This window comes from Chelonia mydas, chromosome 9 (assembly GCF_015237465.2).
Source record: "Chelonia mydas isolate rCheMyd1 chromosome 9, rCheMyd1.pri.v2, whole genome shotgun sequence".
Taxonomy (NCBI): Eukaryota; Metazoa; Chordata; order Testudines; family Cheloniidae; genus Chelonia; species Chelonia mydas.
In genome coordinates, this window is record NC_057855.1 from 13,200,532 (window position 1) to 13,222,916 (window position 22,385).

Consider the following 22,385-nt stretch of genomic DNA (forward strand, 5'->3'; position numbering starts at 1 on the left):
TCAGACTAGATGATCAGGTGATCCCATCTGGCCTTAAGCTCTTTGACTTTAAACAAAAGAATATGCACATCATGACAGAGAATTCATTAGACCTAATAACAAAAGCAAATATCAGTAACATCTTAGAGCAAGCAATGGAAATCATCCCCACTTGATACAAGAGAGTAGCAGAAACAAACAAATCAGTAACCATCAGACTAACAGGTTCAGTTTACACAGACCGAGGATAACACAACACTGGCACAGTCAACAAAAGATAAGACAAAACATCAGGTTCAATGTATAGGTTCTAAGAGCTCAGAGTCCTGACTCTGCTCCTCTTCCCATTCTGTGGAGCTCCCTTTCCCTCCCACCTCTGACTCAATCCCTTCACTCCGCTCTCACCACAGCAAGCCAACAGCCTTATGTTCCTTTTATTTTATGCCCCCTGCCAAGCCTCCTCTCAGAACAGAATCACTTTGGACTTCTGATAACAAGTTCCTGCCCCCTGTCTGTCTTTCAAATGCCATCTCTCAATACTGGCTCCTGATCTAAGGGGGTTGGGCTCAAAGCCCATCAGCTGGGGAAGTATGGCTTATCAGGCACACATGGTATAAGAGATCAAAAGGGCACATGAATGGAATGTCTTCAAATTGCAGCGTTAGATAGGGAAAAGGACAAACTAAGTAAGGTTAGAAATGACTCCCCTGATACTGAGACGATACAAAGACCTTGTCACTTTTATGAACATCTGCAAAGCCACCTCACTTCCTCCTTCCAATCCCTCCTTCAAATTCTCATTTGTAATGATGCCTAAAAGCTTAACAGCTAGGCAACAGGTGTGCAGTGATCACGGCCTATCATGCTGTCCAGTACCGTTTCACTGTTTGCTTGTACTCCCCTTCTCTTCATCCCCCTGTTGTCTCTTGTCTTATATTTAGATGGTAAGCTTTGGGGTGGAGATAATCTTTTTTATTATGTGTTTTAATCGTGCCTAGCACAATGGGGTCCTGATCCATGTCTCAGGCTCCATGCTGATATTCAATTCATTATTATTAATAATAAAATAATGACTCAAAAATAAGAAAATCAAGAAGACAGAACTGCACAGCAAAAACTGCAATAAAAAGTAAATTGGAAGAAAGAAAGTGGGTAGCTGAAAGGAAGGAAAGAAACACAGGATATGTACACATCATACATTCAAGAGAATCAAAAAAACATTCAAATAACCATCAATTTACAATATAAGGGCAGATTCAATTATAAGAACAGGAAGAGAGATGGAAAATATCCGGTAGCTTTCAAACCTTGCCCTTCTTGATGATAATATCACAGTGGAAGAGGAAGGGAAAATATCAGGTTTAGGATTAGGGAACGGAGAACTGATTCACATAAAATTTTAAAAAATGAATTTTCATCCAAAACACAAATCAAACTTGAAAATAACCTTTTGTGAGGCAGGAAAAACTTCCTCACCCCATTGTTATTCACCTCTGTCCAGGTTTCTGGTTAAGACTAGAAGCAGAAAGCCCTAACATTTCCTGGTAGAAGCTGCTCTTGTGTATTTCCAGTATAGCTGGGACCAGGAAATCTTGAGAGAGCATGTTATTGCGAGATTTTTCAGATTTGCCAGATAATATGGATAATCAATCAAATGATGGTGCTTTCTTAAACTAGACTGAACGGGCTTTTAAGGTTTGCTCATCACAGTAAGTTTATTATAAGGACATAATTACGTATGAAAATGATCAATAATCGAAGGAACTTGAATTCTATCAGTTTACTAGAGTTATATGGTCACTCATTATTAATAATTATTTAATTTCATTACAGTAGGTCCAACTGACATCAGGGTCCTACTGTGCTAAGCACATACAGACAGATAGTAAGAAACGCTTGCTGCGCCAGACAGCCAACAATCCATGTAGACAAGACAGACAAAGGAAGGAACACTATCCCCATTTTACAGATGGAAAACTGGGACACAAGGAGGTTAAGTGACTTGCCAAAGTTTGCCCAGGAAGCCAGTGGCAAAGCACAGCCTAAATGTCTTGAGTCTCAGTCTAGTGCCTTAGCCACAAGCGCCATCCTTCCTTTTCAGCTTAGATTCTAGAAAAGAACAATATAGTATAGCTTCAAAGACCTAAGGATTAAGGATAAACACCAGCCTGCCAATAGTGACTGAGAAGCGATGCCTGAACTTCAGTGAATTTTGTCAAGTACTTTGATTGAGCTTGAGAATATGAGTCCAAATGACTATACAGGAAGAAATAATTTTTTTCATGAAGAATATGTGCTTTATTGTGCACACACATTCTTCCTTCAAAAGACGGTAAATTACAGTATTTATGGAATCTTAATGATCTAAACACAGTTGGAGCCTGAAGGTCAAGGCTGCAAACTGCATCCTAAATTTCTGTTTACAGATGAAGTACAGTATTTATTATGGCACTGCTTGCGCTGCTATAGTTAAAGGTCTGCCAGCGTTGCCATTATAAACCACTATTTCAGAGGGTTATAACTTGCCCATCAATCTTCGCACTGGGATGAAACACAGCACACAAGGTCTCAGCTGTGGGATTGATTTTTGTTGTTGTTGTTTTCTTTACCAAATTACAAAAAAGAAATTCATCTGGTAAGTTTTAAAGTTATGACAGCAATAAAATAAAGGTCACTCGTTTCAAATACTTTTTAGTGTTCCTATTGTATAACCCAGCTATAGCTTCAGTTTTAAGACAAATTTTGCAGGCCATTTATACATTATTACACCAGCACTTAATTCTTTAAATAAGGAATTCCTCCCCGCCCCGAAATCATTAAAAATACTGCAAATAAAGTTGCATCAGTGGATTAACATTTCCCTCCCAAAAGGAAGCTATGGTGCATCTTGTTATTCTTAAAACAAACAAACAAACAAACAAGCAAATCAGATTTCTAGTTGTACTGCCTGAGTCTCGTTTACACTAAGGGTACATCTAAAGCTGGAGGATCAATTTAAAATGCACGTACATGCTAGCTTTCACAGTGCTAGTGTGCTACAAACAGTGCAGCCACGGTGGTGCAGGCTGGCTGCCCGAGTGTATACCTATGTTATCAGATGGGATTGTACATGGGTGGCTATCCCACACCACTATAGTTACACTGCTATTTTTAGCTCACTATCTCAATCAAAACTAGCTTGTGTATGTCTAACTGAGCTGGAAATTACACTTAAAGCTGCAGTATAGGCATAAGTCTCCTTTACACTGCCCTGGCTATGTACGGGGGCTTGAAAGGACACGCACATGAAATTTACTATTTACTTAGTGTGAATGAGAATCAGGCCTGTTGTGTAAGACACCTCCCTTTAAAATGGTTTGACAAGAGTCTTCGTCAAATAGCATTGTTGGATTCCATGTTATTGTTTCTTAGTGGCCCTGGATCACACTTGCTTAGTTTCCAAGGTGTATCAAATGGGGGTCTGTCCTGGGTCCAGTACTAGTCAATATTTCCATCAGTGATCTGGATAATGGAGTAGAGATTATGCTTATAAAATCTGCAGATGACATGACGCTGGGAGGAGTTGCACGCACTTTGGAGGACAGGATTACAATTCAATAAACCTTGACAAATTGGAGAATTGGTCTGAAATCAACAAAATGAAATTCAATAGAGACAAGTACAAAGTACTACACTTAGGTAGAAAAAAAATCAAATGCCTACAAAATAGAGAATAACTGGCAAGGCAGTAGTACTGCAGAAAAGGACCTGGCGGTTATAATGGATCACAAATTGAATATAAATCAACAATGTGATGCAGTTGCAAAAAAGGCTAATATCATTCTGGGGTGTATTAATAGAAGTGTAATGTAAGACACGGAAAGTTATTGTTCCACACCAGTACCAAGTAGAGAGGTCTAAGTCAGAATACTCTGTCAGTTCTGCGTGCCGTACTTTCAGAAAGATGTGGACAAATTGGAGAGAGTCCAGAGGAGAGCAACAAAAATTACAAAAGTTTTAGAAAACCTGACCTATGAGGAAAGGTTAAAAACTGGGCATGTTTAACTTAGAGAAGAAAAGACTGATGGGGGACCTGATAAGTCTTCAAATATGTTAAGGGCTATTATAAAGAGGATGGTGATCAATTCTTCTCCAGGGCCATTGGAGGTAGGACAAGAAGCAATAGGCTTAATCTGCAGCAAGGGAGATTTAAGTTAGATATTAGAAAAAAAACCTTTTAATTAAGCACCGCTATAGACTTCAAAGGGAGGTTGTGAATCACTGTAATTGGAGATTTTTAAGAACAAGTTGGACAAACACCTGTCAAGGATGGTCTAGGTATATCTAGTCCTGCCTCAGTGCAGGGGGCTGGACAAGATAAGCTCTTGAGGTCTCTTCCAGCTCTACATTTCTATGATTGTGTGATCTCCACCCTATTGTGAATTGCTCTCTACTTAGGAAGGCAGGAGTACTTCTTTGATCAGTTTCTGTAGATTGGAGGATGGTGAAAAGTTAAATTTACATTTTACTTCCATACAGAGCAATTACATCTCATCAAGGAACAAAAGATGATAAACACTGCAAGGATATGAAAATAAGGAGAACACAATGTGACCCAATGGAAGTATTTCTCACTATCCAGAGTTTAGACATTTCCTATTTTTAAAAAATTAATAAAAAGTACACATTTATATTGGGACAGATGCACCAGAGTGCTCTTGTGATGCAAATACAGTCACCCATTTGAAGGGGTTTATAAAGCCAAGGATATGACTGCTTTGTGATGTCAGAGCAACTCAGAGCAGCCACTGAGTACGGCTGAATATGGTCTACCAGTCGTTCTTTGGTGAACATCTTCCTTCATGCCACAAGCTCAATTACTGTGAGAATGACATTGATTGGTCCCACCACAAATTTTACTCTTCTGTTAATATCGCCTTCATTATAGCTATAGGACTGATTCATTTGCATTCTAGGCTCCCCCCACAATCTACTTTTCTTATATGGTTGCACCTGTTTCATACCATCCTCAATGCTTGGAATAATCTCCCTCTTCTTAAGTACCAAGCTTTCGACTCTCCTCCAAATCCTCCCTGGAGGCCCCAAACCAATGCTCATCTTGGAGCAATTAAAGGGAGGAAGACAGAAAAAGAAAAACATTTCCCATCTATTTCGTTTTGAGAAAACCATAAAACAACATGATCACTACTGAGCAGGACTTAAATCCTAAACATTTGGGTCTGAAAAGTTGCTTAGAACTATTTTAAAATAGTATGATGGAACCAGTCAAATGGTTGCCTTTAACCAAACACATTTTTTTAAACTAACAAGGAGTACATATTTCTCCAACTACCAAGTCAACTCTGGAAGCAGAAGTGAGGAAGGCTCATTCTTTCTTCTCTAGAAGATGAAAAGTGGACTGCTTGAGCCATTTAAAACTAGTCTGGACAAAGCACTTTAATATTCAATAGGGAACAATTCAGGTAAGGGGGAGATAAACTAAATGCCCCCAAAGCTCCAAAACGCTAGTTACTATGAGGGGGAAGTTATGGAAGATGGCTGACTAAAGCCCTACCATTCAGACCAAGGTACTATCTTTGTCCTATTGAAAGTACCTAGACAAGGAAAGATAAATTAGCACACAAGTACAGATTTTATATATATCACTTTGCTTAATCTTCTGTAAATCAGTGCTTAAATTTTTTTGTAAAGTTTTTAATAAAACATTGAGAAGCATGTCAAATACCATTCGATTTCAAAATATTTTTTCTTTTGAAAGCTTACTGTACCATCTAACATAAATATCTGTCATGCTGCTTGAGTTCCTATAGCACAGAACATCTTGTTAGCAGTGATATCATGTCAGAAATGTTACAAAGATGCACTCTAATCACCTCCTGCACTGGTATGAATTTAAATTTTTTGCTGTAAGGATTTTTTTTTTAATTTAGCTTTTATCTTGGATTCTCACTGAGACTTTTAAAAGAGGTATGACAGTTTTGAAAGCTAAGCAATGTGAGATTATTATTTTAGTTGGAATAAATGAATGGAGAACATACTGAACATCCTACCTGTAAAACCCTGGAGGAGCTTGATGAACTAAGAAGTTTTGCTCCAGACCTCGGAGAACATCATTAAGCATTCTCACTCGGATAGGAGCTCTCTCCTTGGGGTCATTAGCTGGACGCATCTCATCTGACTGGAATAATTCTGCACTGTCCCTCAGTCTTGAAGCCATTGCCAGCAACTGACGAATGTCTAGTTGGTCACCTAGTAATGATAACAGAAAAATACAGGTCTGTAAATTATTCAAAAGGCAATAATTTATTGCTGTTGTCAATAAAATAACCTATACTTTTTTAAAATGGCCAAGTTGTCTTAGGCTGGAACAAAGGCATCCCTGGTGGAGTTAAACCATGGGTCAATGGAGCCTATAATCTATTTCACATGTACAGTAATTTCTCCAGCAGTACCAACTTGTGCAGTGATATCTTAAAAATCTTACAAGCTAAGAAGAGTCAGACCTGGCCAGTATTTGGATGGGAACCGTGCAATGAAAACTTAGTTCTGCAAGAAGTGATGGTTAAATATCAGTAGCTGGAACGCTTCTTTCTGAGACAGTATGGATCCAGTGCTGTTAGATACTGCTTCTCATGCCACAGATTCTCTCTCTTCAATATGTATGTATTAGTCTACTGCATCTGAAAACCTATCCCTATAGTATATAAGCACCAGCTCCTGCCCTTTCACCCTTTTCTCCCTCATAAAAAGCATAAAATCATACACACCAGAGCAAGAATTTACTTGAATTCCATCTCTCATCTTAGAATACTAAGCATACTGAAACTCTGTAGCCCATAAGGCTATCTTGCCTTTATTATAACCAGCAGTTATGCAAGAAACCTATAGGCCTGTATCCTGTAAGACATTAGCTTCAGCAATTACATAACTCTTGAGGTCTATAAACTTTGGCACAGATAAATGGCCCAACCTTAATCCCTAAGTCTGAGGAACAGAGTGTGAGGGGGAGTTTTGTCCATAATGACACCAGCCAATGACAGACACCTGAGCTAACACCACCTTTTGGAAAGTTTTGGAAAGAACATCCAACCACAAGAGTGCCATGGCAACAAATTGACATATATGATAATAAGTTGAGATCATGAATATACTAACCTATAGAAGGACATCCCAACATTAGTAGGGTGAGGAAATACAAATAAGGAAGAGGAGAGAAACCCCTACTGGCACTAGACATGGTGGCATCAGTATAACATATTATGAAAGCTGTGTCCCAGGCTGTGTGTTGTAGGGGAGAAAGAGAGATGCGGCCCTTGAGAGGTGCCAGAATGATGGCCACTGGTGGTGATGATGAGGAAGATAATGGCTAACATTTTGGGTTGTTCTGCAGGGGATGGTGTGAGTGCAGATGTTCAGATGTACTTTCTGTATTATCTCTATGTACTGAATTAGAGTGTTTTTGATTTTGCTAAATGTATTAATAAATTATTGTAACTATAGAAGGTTTCCTATAATGTGAGTGTTGCAGCTGTGCACATCAGGGTTCCCAATATATATATTAATTTTAATAATACTGGGCCTGATCTTGGGACAAGAACCTGTCAACCCTCAAAGTGATAACTGGGAATTCTTAAGTAATCAATAAATAAATATAATTAATAAACTATAGATTGGGCTACAACTTCTTAAAGGTTAATCACATTTGTAGAAGGGGTTTGAAATGATTCCTCTATAGTTAAACTGTAAGTAAATGCAGACTCTGTTAACACTTAAAGGGACATTTAAGTGTGATACTCCAATTACCTCAGTGTTTTCAAAATTATTAACACCACAGTAAAAATTAACCTAGCCTGATATTTGCAACCGACGGAGAAATTGAACAAATGAGAGCTTATACCAATGCACAGCCCAGATTCAGTTGAGATTGTTCCTGATTTAAAGAGAAGAGAGAAAAAAATGAGATGCATGAATTGGAGAGTCTCCTGGGTTGTGGAGTGTATTCCCACCTGCAGTGCTGGTGAAGGGTATGCTCTCCTCTTAGTGCGTGCACAGATCCCAGTAAGGGGTCACAGAATCAACAGTGTTCTGGTAAGAGCAAGATCTCCCTGGCCTATTAATGATGGGAAATGAAACTAGTGATTCAAATAAACCTCAACATTTTTAAATGCTAAATTTGATTCAAACAGAACTTCCAGGGCTTTAGAAGTTTGCCCATCAGTAGCTGAAAGTACAATCTTCAAATATTTTTGGATCTAAGATTTTAGCTCATGGGTATGTATAATTAACACCAAAGAGAAGAATACACAACCCCAAGATTACAAGTTAAAGGTACCAAAGTTGCTTGGTTAATAAATATAAACAGATATCAGAACTGATTCATTAACACCACCAAAACCTCTTTGGGTACATGGATGGGTTGACTTAGGTGGGAAGGGTGTGTAACCATGATAGAAAAACATTGTGAGGCTGAAGAATCCAGCAGGACCCCCTGAACTTCCCACTGTCTCCTTGCCCTGAACAGAGTACTTGCTATTGATTATATTTTACAAAGGGAGAGGGGAGCTTACAGATCGCCCACACACTCTTCTGGCTGTTGCATTCAAATCTGGTGCAAATCTGGAGTCATCCAAAATGCATCATCATGGTGGAGAAGACCGCAGGTGGTGTAGCAGAGGTTGCCACATTTGCTGAAGTATCAATATGAATTTCAGCACAGGCAGAAGTCACTTTGAGGGGGGAAAGTGAGAGAGGGTGGGTTAGGGTCAGATTTGGTTTGGGATAAGATTTCTTTGGGGCATAGGGGAAGGAGAGGTTGGGCTGCTTCTAACTGCTTTTAACTTGTTTGCTATTCCCTAATGAGGATGGATGATAGGCAGTGATCCTGTACCACTGTATTGACATAATTATGGATTAGAACTGTGAAGTTTAGTGACTGATTACATTAGGTTGACAACTCAGTCAAATATTATTTGAAGGTATAAAATGTGATCATAGGAAGCAGAAAATTTTTGGAAAAATATTACATGAAAAATTAATGCTCTTACTTATCAAAGCTTATCTTCTATTTTATCTTATTCTATCTTATCTTCTATCAACACAGCATGGGGAGTAGGTGGCCAGCCCTCTGTGGAGAAAGAAGTGGATAGGGACTATTTAGAAAAGCTGGACGTGCACAAGTCCATGGGGCCGGATGCGTTGCATCCGAGAGTGCTAAAGGAGTTGGCGGCTGTGATTGCAGAGCCATTGGCCATTATCTTTGAAAACTCATGGCGATCGGGGGAAGTCTCGGACGACTGGAAAAAGGCTAATGTAGTGCCCATCTTTAAAAAAGGGAAGAAGAAGGATCCTGGGAACTACAGGCCAGTCAGCCTCACCTCAGTCCCCGGAAAAATCATGGAGCAGGTCCTCAAGGAATCAATCCTGAAGCACTTACACGAGAGGAAAGTGATCAGGTACAGTCAGCATGGATTCACCAAGGGAAGGTCATGCCTGACTAATCTAATCGCCTTCTGTGATGAGATTAGTGGTTCTGTGGATGAAGGGAAAGCAGTCGATGTATTGTTTCTTGACTTTAGCAAAGCTTTTGACACGGTCTCCCACAGTATTCTTGTCAGCAAGTTAAAGAAGTATGGGCTGGATGAATGCACTATAAGGTGGGTAGAAAGTTGGCTAGATTGTCGTGCTCAACGGGTAGTGATCAATGGCTCCATGTCTAGATGGCAGCCGGTATCAAGTGGAGTGCCCCAAGGGTCGGTCCTGGGGCCAGTTTTGTTCAATGTCTTCCTAAATGATCTGGAGGATGGTGTGGATTGCACTCTCAGCAAATTTGCGAATGATACTAAACTAGGAGGAGTGGTAGATACGGTGGCAGGTAGGGATAGGATACAGAGGGACCTAGACAAATTGGAGGATTGGGCCAAAAGACATCTGATGAGGTTCAACAAGGATAAGTGCAGGGTCCTGCATTTAGGACGGAAGAATTCAATGCACCGCTACAGACGAGGGACCGAATGGCTAGGCAGCAGTTCTGCGGAAAAGGACCTAGGGGTGACAGTGGACGAGAAGTTGGATATGAGTCAACAGTGTGCCCTTGTTGCCAAGAAGGCCAATGGCATTTTGGGGAGTATAAGTAGGGGCATAGCCAGCAGATCGAGGGACGTGATCGTTCCCCTCTATTCGACATTGGTGAGGCCTCATCTGGAGTACTGTGTCCAGTTTTGGTCCCCACACTACAAAAAGGATGTGGAAAAATTGGAGAGAGTCCAGCGAAGGGCAACAAAAATGATTAGGGGTCTGGAACACATGACTTATGAGGAGAGGCTCAGGGAACTGGGATTGTTTAGTCTGCAAAAGAGAAGAATGAGGGGGGATTTGATAGCTGCTTTCAACTACCTGAGAGGTGGTTCCAGAGAGGATGGTTCTAGACTATTCTCAGTGGTAGAAGATGACAGAACAAGGAGTAATGGTCTCAAGTTGCAGTGGGGGAGGTTTAGGTTGGATATTAGGAAAAACTTTTTCACTAGGAGGGTGGTGAAACACTGGAATGCGTTACCTAGGGAGGTGGTAGAATCTCCTTCCTTAGAAGTTTTTAAGGTCAGGCTTGACAAAGCCCTGTCTGGGATGATTTAATTGGGCATTGGTCCTGCTTTGAGCAGGGGGTTGGACTAGATGACCTCCTGAGGTCCCTTCCAACCCTGATATTCTATGATTCTATGATTGTGTTGGGTCCCAACATCGCAGGTTTTAGGTTAGGTGCTAGATTTTGGCTGATTCTAAACGGTTTGCCATACAGGCACACTTCATATGTCTCAAAGTACGTTAGACAATATTAACCATCCTAAAGAATCAAATGATAGTGCAGTCTTTTCATAAAACTGTGAAGTTTAATGTAAGAGAAACAATAATCTAATCACAAAATCTATAAAGTAACAAAAGTTTAATCTTTATGCTACTATTTACCTTCATAAAATCTCTTACTTTACTCAGAACCCTTCTCTTTCTGTTAATAAGCAATCAGCAGCCAACTAGAACTTATTGGTGTCATAATGAAAAAGGAAAGAAATGTATGCTTTGATCTAGATTTATCTCCTGCTGTTTTGAATGCAAAAGATGTGAGACAATTTGGTGCATTTGGTTTTTAGTGGTTTCTTGAAACAGATTAACAGAATCACTGTGTTATTCCTCTATTTTCAGACATCCAGTAAAATATCGTATTTTTTTCCCTTAGATCTGAACATTAAGTTTGGGTTTTTTGGATATCAACAAACTAACTCCATTTCTGGTGTGGATAAACGTATGCTTGAATCAGCTCAACAATCTCATTAGGGCCCAGTTATAGTGTGTAAGTATAAAATTGCACCCTGCAAAATCCACCTGACAGTTTAAAAATATCTACTCAGAGCAACAAAATGAAAGACAAGGCAAATTTATGGTTAGAACTGGTTCCTTTTAATTTTGAAATATTTAGGTCTCTTCAGAGTGTGTATGATAAGGCCTAGATTATGTCATTTAGAGCCACTTTAGGGGGAATTCTGGCAAAAAATCCCTTCTTGAGTTCCAAGCAGTGAATAGAGATGTTACACAATGTCCAGCTCTCCATCCTCGGCCAGCAGTGGTAGCCATGGCCCCTCCATCTTCATGCCTCCTTTTGGAGCACCCAGGAGAAGCAGTAAAAACACAAGCAAAAGAGGAATGATAAAAATCCCCTACCCATATCAGCAAAAGTGCAAGGACCATATACGAGTAATGAAAGATATCAAACAATCCAATGGAAGCATCATGTCTAGCTAAGGATATCCTTACATAGTCTATGCATAATAGATGGACTATGAATGCATGATCCTTGCAGTCTTGCCAGCATGGAAAGGTTAAAATTCACTGCATTAGCAACATTTATTTAGTTTCATCAGCAGTGTTTATATATCAAGCAGCATGCAATATTTAGAATTGTCATTCTTAATATAATACAAATGATTGTGCATATCAATCAAGCCTCTCCAACAGTGAGTGTGAGCTTAGGGGAAGAGTTCATCATTCTATATCTGGAAATGAGGCCATGCAGACCACCCTTTTTAACATAAAAACAAGGAAATGCTTACACTGGAATTTTTTGTTTTAAAACAATGTGATAAGTATTTTGCCCTCAAACCCACTACATTTCATATAAAATGATGAGCTATATATACTGTGTGCATCACACACTAAAACTGCACTCATTATATGAAACAAACAATTTATTTAATAGTCTCTCATAAAACCTTAAGTATTTATAGATATTGAACTCATAGGGAATTATAAGGGCATGAGAAATCATATTATCCTAAGATAGTGGACTTCACTGATGGGACAAAGTGTGATTTATGTTATGTATAAACACAGAGGCTGAAACTGGAAGGGCAGATGATTCAGAAGAAAAGGATGTGTTAACTAATATCATTTTAAACATCTTGTGACATCACCCTAGAGAAAAGAAAAAAAATTACAAGTGTTATTTCACTTAAGGGAAAACAAGGGCACTTTATTATTCTACATTTTCTATTCTTTGTGCTGCACACTCCAGTATGAATCATGATGAATCATCTAGCTAGTTATTTAAAGTTGTTAAATAAATAAAAATGCAGGTACCAGAAAGAGACTTGGGAGCCTGCACTCTGTTGATCACTGAATTATACAGCTGACTTTCATTACACATGGTGTATGTGGATCTTATTCAAAGATAGGTGACAATGGATAGATATTTATTCTAGACAGCTGGATTGAGTGCAATAATGTTTCTCTTTAACCAATTGCCCTTATAAAAAGGTAGTGGTGGAGGTTTAAGTATTTAAAAATTACATTTCTGCCCTCTGACAGTAATACATTTCTTCAGGACCACTTGGAAGAGCATGACTGGTCACAAGCAAATCAACCAATTAGAAAAGCCCTTTTGACATGGATGTTTGTGAGAAACGACTGATTTGTTCTGTGACTGGCTACAGTCTGCAGGACCAGTTAGGGTACAGTACTATCTTGAAGTTTAGAAGATTTTGCACATTTAGAAAATCTTCTAAAAGCATCTCTATAAGTCTTCTAAATATAAATCTTCTAAATGCTTTTATATCGTCATCAGTAAACCTCAAAGAACTTTACATTATCCCCATTTCACAGATGGAAACCTGAGGCACAGAGGTGAAATGACTTGCCCAATGTCACCCAGCAGGCCAGTGGCAGAGCTAGTAGTCTCAGTCCAGTGGTCTTTCCACTAGACCACATGATTGCTATGTGATTCCTCAGTGCCACTCCTCCTTCCTGTATATTTTGCTACAATGGAATGGGGATAATGGTCATGCTTGAAACGTTTACAGTGTGTGATTACTAACAGAGCTGGTGAGAGAAATCTCGTCCCTGCTCTATATCCCAAAACATTAACAGTTTTATTACATGGCTGCTATAGTAACAAAGTGTGAAAGAAGACCTGTGTCTGCCTCTCCTTCTCCACCCTGCAACATGTAGCCCCCCACCACTTCCAGCTCCCCTTTCCATTCTCATCCCATTAAGACATTAACTGGTACTACAGACACCATCAACACGTAAGAAGTTGTTTCATTCTGTCTCCTGCCCTATGCTGCTGCATACACACATCACAGGCTGCAGTTTACTGGACGGCCGCACACTACACTGGTTATATAGCCCAAGCTGCACACTGAGGTGGGCCTCTCACTCCCACTACCCACCTCCATTTGCTGCTGTTTGCCCCAGGCTTCTCCAGCCATGGGTCAGGTCCACTCAGTCCATCTCCCCTCCAAACTGGGGTCCTCCCACAAATGCTGGCCAGCTCTCCCCACCACACAGGTCCTGTTGGGATCCAGGAAGTGGGCGGGCGGAAGCTCGCTTCGCGGCAGACCACCAGCTCGATCCCAAGATCCAACAACCACACAGGTGATAGGCATCTTAACTATTCATTGTCTGGATTTCAGATGTTGTTACCTTCTTTCCCCCACTCATCCCAGATCCCAGCTTGCATGGAAGGACAGGGACAGGAGCTCAGACTCTCCAAGAGGAGCAGGGTCTCCCACATCCCACAACACACAGTAGGCAGGGAGAGGGACTGCAGAGAGGTAGGACAACGTCAGATCCCAGCACAGACATGAGGGAGAATTCAGGGCTGATTTATGCACTCCTAACCCCCAAATTTCCTCTGCAACCCCTCACATTCTCCAACCCCTCCCGTGTTCTCTCCTTTCACTGCCTCTAATCCCTACCTCTTTTCCTGACCACTCTTCCCTCCCTTACCACCCATTTGCATTTACCTCCCTCCCTTGTACCCCATCCCTAGCTGCAGACACAAACCCTTCTCCCCCATTCCCACCTTCTCTTGCATCCCTGCTCCCCTCTCCCCTCCCAGTGAGCATTCCCATGTGTTATTTTCTTTTCAAAAATAGTTTCAGCACCTACTGAATATGCTGCTGTACTCAGATTACATTTCCCCCAAACAAAAATGTCCCTTTCATAGAGGCACTGGAACTATGCCTGCTTTTTTTACTTCAGATTTCTGCCCTGGGTTGAATTTCAACTCACAGGGCTGGATTTGTGCTCAGATTCAATGACCATAACATAACCTCAATCACCCAGGTCATGCAATGTAGAGGTATTTTTCCAGAGAGCTGTATCTTGGGAACCACTTGGTGAAATGGTCCCAAATTTGGATCACTAACAATCCTGTAGCCCCATGATGCACATCACATTTCAAGGCAAAATGATTAACTATGTGGATTTTACAGCTTAAGGGAAGGTGATGGTGTCTCATGGCAAGGACGGATGTTTCTCAGCATCATGATCATGCCTCGCGTGGCAAATGCTTGCCATATTTGGCACATCTATGAGCACCAAAGGAGACAGCTTGGATGATGGGGAAGGGGAGCTGGAGGTGTCAAGAAAGGCCCGCCGACGGGCGTGGGCAAAGGTGGCAATTGCCTAGGGGCCCATATGATTTTAAAGGGCCCAGGGAAAAGTTCCCTGTAAGCTGTGTGGCATCGCAGCAGCCTATTTAGTGCCGCGCAGGCACTCAGGGAACCCACCCAGGGCCTGGCCCCCAACCTGCTGTGGCACCCCTCCCCCGGCCCCAACTCTGCTATGGCCTGGACCTTCTGTGGCCGGGGCAGCCCAGCCCGGACCCAGGCGTTGCCAGGCCCAGCCCGGACCTGCTGGGGCCATGGGGAAGGGTGCCTAATCTGCAGCCCCAACCCTGGAGCTGCCACAGCAGGGAGAGGCGCCTCTCTCCTCCAACCTAGGTGCTGCTGTGGGGCGAGAGAGCTGGGGAGAGTACTCTCTCCCCGCCGTAGCCTAAGAGCACCCTCCTTCACCCAAACCCTTCATCCCCGGCCCCACCCCAGAGCCTGCACCCTGAGCCGGAGCCCTCATCCCCTGCACCCAACCCAGCTTGACCTTTGTAACAAAAGGTGCTCCGTCACAAACCATTTGCCTCTAACACTTAACCCTTTCCAGGGCCATGCACTCCAGTTCAATCCTTTGTGAATGCTCCAGGAAACCATCCTGCCACACTTTTGCCTTTGCAGCCCTCTGTTGGGATGAATTCACTAGTACCGGGAACATATCCTCTTCACCTCAATTGGAGACATATCTGCCTCTCTATGGGTGATAATTCCCCTGTATGTGTAGGCCATGATGCAGCAAGTGCTGAGGGAAATCTCTACTTTCCCGGTACAGGAATTGTTTTTTTCCCTTCCCTCAGCCTGTGATCCAAACACACAGACCAAGGTCATTCAGTTTCAAACACAGCGCCTTCAGGATCTAACTGATAAATCAACTCAAACAAATTATTCAACAGTACGTTATCCTGCTTCCTACTGGCTGTGAAAACAGAGGCAAGTTGGAGTGATCTGCTGCCAATGTGAACTAGTGTAATAAATAAACAAGCAAGATGGCCACTTGTCAAATGGTGAAAGTTACAGAGCCTAAATGGCTGTGAAGTTCAGAGTCCCCTTCCTGCTTGTACTGAATGTAGCATTAAATGGAAAGAAAATCTTGCAGCTCAGTCATGGAGGTTGCTTATCTTTGACAGTAATTATGAGATTTTAATATTAATTATTGATTAAACTGTTTTAGTAAGACCAAAAGAAATGTAAACAATTTATCCTATGTTAAACTAAAATCATGTTTCAGTCAACGTCATAGAAACACTCTGAGTAATAAAATCAGCAGGTATTGTTTACTCTGAAACTGAGAATCTCAGTATTGAAATGTAGGTGACCCTTTTTTTATGTTAGCTGAGATTAGTCTTGCTTGAAACAAAATTACCTTTAAGCCTGTTCTGAACTTCTAATGCGATGTCCAGGGCATTAAAGGGCAGAACTGGTTCACTGGCAATTTGCAAAGTCACCTCTCCCGTTAGCTGAAAGAAATCAAAAGAGATTAAATAATTTCTAACCCATTTCATACTCAGCATTTCATTTGGAATACCAGATAACTTCATTACATTGGTCTGCCAGGGAAGCTGAATAAAACACACAGGACAAACTGAAAACACACACACACAACACCCGTTATTAACCAAATAATTCTAGTACAAAAATGTATAAAGAGATTATAATTTATGACCACTTCTGTTCAGTGCTTTCCTATGGCACAGGATACTATTGGAGATTTTTTTTAAGAAAAAATATCTTCTTGTATTTCTAAAAGTGGGAAGCAAATTTAAAATGTTCTTTTTTTTTTTTTAAACAGCAGACAGATGAACTACTAAGACACTAAGGGCTGGATCCAAAACCCAATGAGGTCAAAGGGAATTTTTTCCACAGACTTTAACAGGCTTTGGAGCAGACTCTTAGCACAGAATCCCATGAATACAAAGAAACTGAGCTGAGTACTCACAGTGTCTAGGGAATATATGATGGCTTGACATGAATAACAGCTTAAAGAAGGTTTCAGAGTAGCAGCCGTGTTAGTCTGTATTCGCAAAAAGAAAAGGAGTACTTGTGGCACCTTAGAGACTAACAAATTTATTTGAGCAGAAGCTTTCGTGAGCTACAGCTCACTTCATCGGATGCATTCAGTGGAAAATACAGTGGGGAGATTTATATAAATTTACATAAAGATTTATATAAAATTTTTTCAATGCACATATTCAGATAGGAAAGTTTTTGAGTAAAAAGCATTGGGAAAGGCTGCTTTTTGTGAAATATCACAGAGGTGCTGTGGAAGAGAAGTAGCACAAGAAAGGAAATTCCCAAATGCAGCAGAAATCTACAAAAATCAGGCTTCCATTATGCAAAAAGAAAAGGAGTACTTGTGGCACCTTAGAAAGTACTTAGAAAAGTACTCCTTTTCTTTTTGCGAATACAGACTAACACGGCTGTTACTCTGAAAGCTTCCATTATGGGTGCTGAGCACTTCAAAGTTCAGCCCTAAACTCTGATCTCAAATGGTCAAAGCCTGCAAATCCTTCCTTGTGCGAATACCACATGTGAAATGGACTCAGTTGCCCTAATCACACGTCGACATGTATAAGTTGTTGGGGAACAACATGGCTCCAGATCCACTACCCTACTAAATGAGAATGAACTGTGGGCATTTCAAAGATACATATACTCCACATATATACGTCCTAAGTATTGGGATACTGTCTGAAATATTTACACTTAAAATCAACATTGGCTCTTAATTTGATCAATACAAACCTTCACTAAATTTTAATTCATGATTACATAAATTTCACTCAGCCTCCACACATCTCTGGGCTATGAATGCTATGAGACTGTTGCAGCTTCTGTTCAAAGCATAGTCTGATACAGAAACATTTGAGACTTGAAAAGCACTGGAAAATGTTTCTTTTGTGATATATCAGAAGTGCTGTGGAAGACAAGCATCCCAGGAAGTTGCTTCCCCTTTCACCTTCATCCTAAATAGCATCAATTTTGATTATGCTAAATTCCTCCTCCTATGTATGTTTCTCAGAAACAATTTTGTTTTGCTTCTCAGCTACAAAAGATGAATACCCTATTGTGCTATCCATTCGATTAGGCAATACCAAGAAAAAAAAGTTATGACTGAAGCAATTTGCAAATCTCATAGTAACAGTTTTACATATTGCTGTGGACGCCTTTGTATGTTTGTTAATGAAGTAATTGTAGTGTTTATTAAATCACGTACATGGCAAGTTAACCCAAAGAAATCAATCACTGAGAGGAAAGCTCAGAGCATTGATTTGAGCCAAGTGAGTAATAATGCTTCAGAAACATACATCAAGCCCACGTAATGCAGCAAGACAGAAAAGGCCACTGATTTCTTATTTACAGTCTTATTTTTGGATATTCTATCCCCAAAGAATACACATGCAAACTAAAGACGTGTTTCTCCCCCCTTCAAAACATGGTTCAGACTAACTACTAAATTATTAAATAGAAGGCTACTTTAGGGAAAGGTACAGACAACATTACATTCACAAACTGAAATACTAAAAAGCAAAATAATAATTGATTCCCCCACCACACATTACCAGTTGTAATTATTAATGACAGCTCCTCACACAACAATCATAATACACAATAACTGATGCAACATACACACAATTATCCAGTCTGAAGAACAATGTTATAGTTAGTATACCAATTGATTGTGAGCTGTTTATGTTCTGTGTTTTAGTATGGAAAAAAAACACTGAATGATATTTCTATTTCACTAAAGCTTTGGGTATCTGTTGAGAAATTGTTTTCTGTAACCTTTATAGTGCAGATCCAATTATTTTCAAGAGAAATGCTAGTATAAAAGATTCTGATAATAGCAGAATGCTACTGGGTATGTTACAAAAGGACTGAAAGGGAAGTAGGATACGATTATTTCTTTGAACTGCTGCTTCCATCAAAAAAATTTTGAATATTCAAAATATATTTGACCTTTGCTGTACATAATCATGTTTTTCATGCTGTTTCACTGTCCAGCTAAAACATAACAAGAACTGCTGCAGGTGATCCATTGACAGGCAGACATGAGACCCTAAGCAAAAGAAGAAATCGTACAAAGCTCAATGGATGACAGTAACTAAGAAATTCCCAGGGATGAACTGGATGCCTCATCTTGCAAACACCTATTACTAGGCACAGTTCTTACTAGCCTATGTAGTCCCTTGACTTAAACAATGGGAAGCACCGGCTTAGAGACTAGACCTGGAAATATTTGCAGCATCAGACACTAAGTATCTAAGTTATGCTTACGAAGTATCCATGCACAATCACATAGCTGAAAGCACAAAATACAATTAAAACAAACCCGATAGGCACAAGTTATGGGAAGGCTCTTCTGTCCCAGCCATATTTGTCTTGACTTAAAATACAACGTATAGAAAATATTAATTATGATTATTTTGGTCTGACAAATGTAGTTTGGTTTCTGAATTGAGGATACCTGGGAATGTGACAGTCAATAATAAAAACGGTTTTCTAAATTTAAGGGTTCTCCCCCTGGCTCTGCTCTCTTCCTTCTGGCTTCCGATGCACACACATCCGCCTCTATCTGTACCTCCTGGAGTTGATTCCCCTAGTCTGACCACCTATCCCTTATGCCCGTAGCTTGCACCTAAAGACCCTTCCTACTTTTGCCTGTCTCCTCCTTTGAGCCCGCTTACTCCCTTGCACCTGTTCCTCCATTCTGTCTCTCTCACCTCCCCAACAGGAAAGCCCTAAAGCAGCTGTGTACTCTTCTCCTCCCTGCTCCCCTGCAACACCAGGCTGGCTAGACATAAGCAGTGGGAGAATTTCAGGCCACCCACCACTAGCCACTGCCCAACCCTCTCCAATGGGGCCAGGTTTGAGAAAGCCTCTCTTAAGAGGGGATTCAGCATCACATGACACTTTTTAGGGTAGCTGTATATTTGGATGTATTTTTCCTCCACCCAGTCATCGAAATCTTAGCACATCTGCTCATCAGGGAGCTCCATTTGCTTGCAGTTTTACCCAAGTTTCATCCAGCTCACGGATCTAAATGAACTATAAAAGCTAGCGCTCAGGGACATCATGTGGATTTGTGACATTCCCTGGAGGACTGGAAGGCTATAAACAATGAATGGATTACACGCATCTATATATGTAGTTTTTCACCTGTGACAGATGTAATATTGGTAATATTCCTCATTTAATTCTTCACCACTTTCTCCAAGTGTACTATCTCCTATTCTAAACTGGAAATATTCTGCACTTTAACTTCCACAGTATCTGAGGAAATCCAGGCAAATGGATTTAAAACGGGCAGGGGGACTGCACTGAAGTGAATAGTATGTCACACTCTTCTTATGGCCACTGAGGCAATCACAGCCCTTGTGGTAGATCACAACCCCAAAAATAGAATGTAATATGCCTTTACCTTTCCTAATATGCATGCCTCTTGCCACAAAATGCTGCAGCAGTAACTGCAACTTGTTTACTGTTTCTACAAATGCCGTGTCCATCCTAACACCTCTAAGTACTTTCCCCAGCATGTACAATCTAGAAAAAATACAAAATATAAACTTGCCATAGCCAAGAGTAGGTAACCCTGACTAACAAAATATATAATCAACCATCAGAAAGCTTACCTCATCTGAACATCTCAGAACCCAAGCCAACCCACCATCCAACTCCCAACACAAAACCCTGAGATGCAGCAAGAAATCTGGAATCTAACAAACCAGTGGGATTAGCAAATTCCAGATTTGTGGACCACACATAATGTCCTACCACTTAGTTTTGTCCCCAATGAAAGGAAAAACATTTTAGCCCCACAAAGTAAGGAGAGGGAAGATAGCTCTGTTAATCTTGAGACCAATGCTGTTTTTACACCAACAAATTGGACTCTTACACAATTATCAGTAATCCAGTATTTATTTAGGGCCTGACCCAAAGCCTATTGAAATAAGGGGCGGGGGAGGAGCTCAATTGACTACAATGGACATCGGATAAGACTTTACTGATTATTCTTGTGTTATTTTGAGCAAATCAATTATTTTTGGAGATTTATATTCTAAATGTGAGATGTTTTATAAATTTCAATTTATTTTTCTTTTTACTATCCCAAAAGATGTTTTTCTTGTTACTTGATTTATGTTTTGTCCACAAAGATAGTTACAAATTCCTAATATCAATCTTACAAAATTCCTGTGCGTTTTGTCATAGGTTATGAATTAAATGTCTGTTATTCTGACATATATTAAATATGTAATCGCAGCAGTCATATATAGGATATGGTGATCATGGAAGTCACATACACAGTTGGAGGAATAGTAGCATTTGTTTTTCGCTCACATGTTTGCTAGCTGAGCTATTGTTTACTTGCACTTTCAGAAAACGGTTTTGTATTCATGACATAATACCTCAATCACGATGGCCCATATCCTGCAACGGACTGCACTGGCAGAGTTCTACATCCCTTTTTAATCCCATTCACTTCAACTGGGCTCCAGCTGGGTGCTGGGGTTTATTGCACAAAGTCAGTTGCGAAAGTAAAAGCCGAAGACTTATTGATACAGGGGCCAGCTCCGGCCCCCGGAAGGGGTGGGGCCTCGGACAGAAGGGGTGGGGCTGGGGGTCAGTGCCCCCAAGCCAGTCCTTTCACACTGCCTGGCCTGTGCCGCCTGGGGCTCCAGTGGTGATTTCAAGGGCCCAGGGCTCCAGCTGCTTCTGCTGCTACCCCGTGCCCTTTTAAATTGCCAGCCCTGGGGCAGTTGCTCCTTTTTCCCCCCCATCGGTGACTGGAGTGGGGGGGGGAGGAGCAAAAGGGGCAATGATATTAAAGCGCTGCCACAGCACTTTAAAGTCAGCTGGGTACGGGCCAGTACCGGCGGCCACTTTTTACCAGTACGCCGTACCGGCTTACTTTCACCCCTGATTGCAGGACTAGGGCATGCGTTGGTATATCCGATGTCTGGCAGAAAAACAGCTTGGAAACCTGACCTGGACAGGACAGAAAAATGACAGCACAGAACAATGGGCAGCCCCCACCTCCACATGCAAACTGGTGACCACAGTGATCATATTTCACAGACATCGTGATATGAAAAGCCTGCCCACAGTGAAATATTCATGTAAGAACATAAAAACATAGGCATGGTCATACTGGGTCAGACCAGAGGTCCATCTAGCCCAGTATCCTGTCTTTGGACAGTGGACAGTGCCAGGTGCCCCAGAGGGAATGAACAGAACAGGTAATCATCAAGTGATCCATCCCCTATTGCCCATTCCCAGCTTCTGGCAAACAGAGGCTAGGGACACCATCCCTGCCCATCCTGGTTAATAGCCATTGATGGACCTATCCCCCATCATTTATCTAGTTCTTTTTTGAACCCTGTTATAGTGTTGACCTTCACAATATCCTCTGGCAAGGAGTTCTACAGGTTGACTGTGCATTGTGTGAAAAAAAATACTTCCTTTTGTTTGTTTTAA

The 22,385-nt window shown here is 40.9% G+C and overlaps 1 protein-coding gene across 2 annotated transcripts in view; it reads right to left on the reverse strand.

Annotated features, from left to right (window-relative positions):
- Window positions 1–22,385, reverse strand: part of NAALADL2 (N-acetylated alpha-linked acidic dipeptidase like 2) — an 882,142-nt gene that overhangs the window by 30,186 nt on the left and 829,571 nt on the right. For both annotated transcript variants that reach the window (XM_043521778.1, XM_043521780.1), the window contains 2 exons: window positions 16,276–16,369; window positions 6,030–6,228 (listed from right to left, as the gene is read on the reverse strand). In XM_043521778.1, coding sequence (XP_043377713.1) covers window positions 6,030–6,228; window positions 16,276–16,369 — 293 coding nt within the window. The remainder of the gene's footprint in view (window positions 1–6,029; window positions 6,229–16,275; window positions 16,370–22,385) is intronic.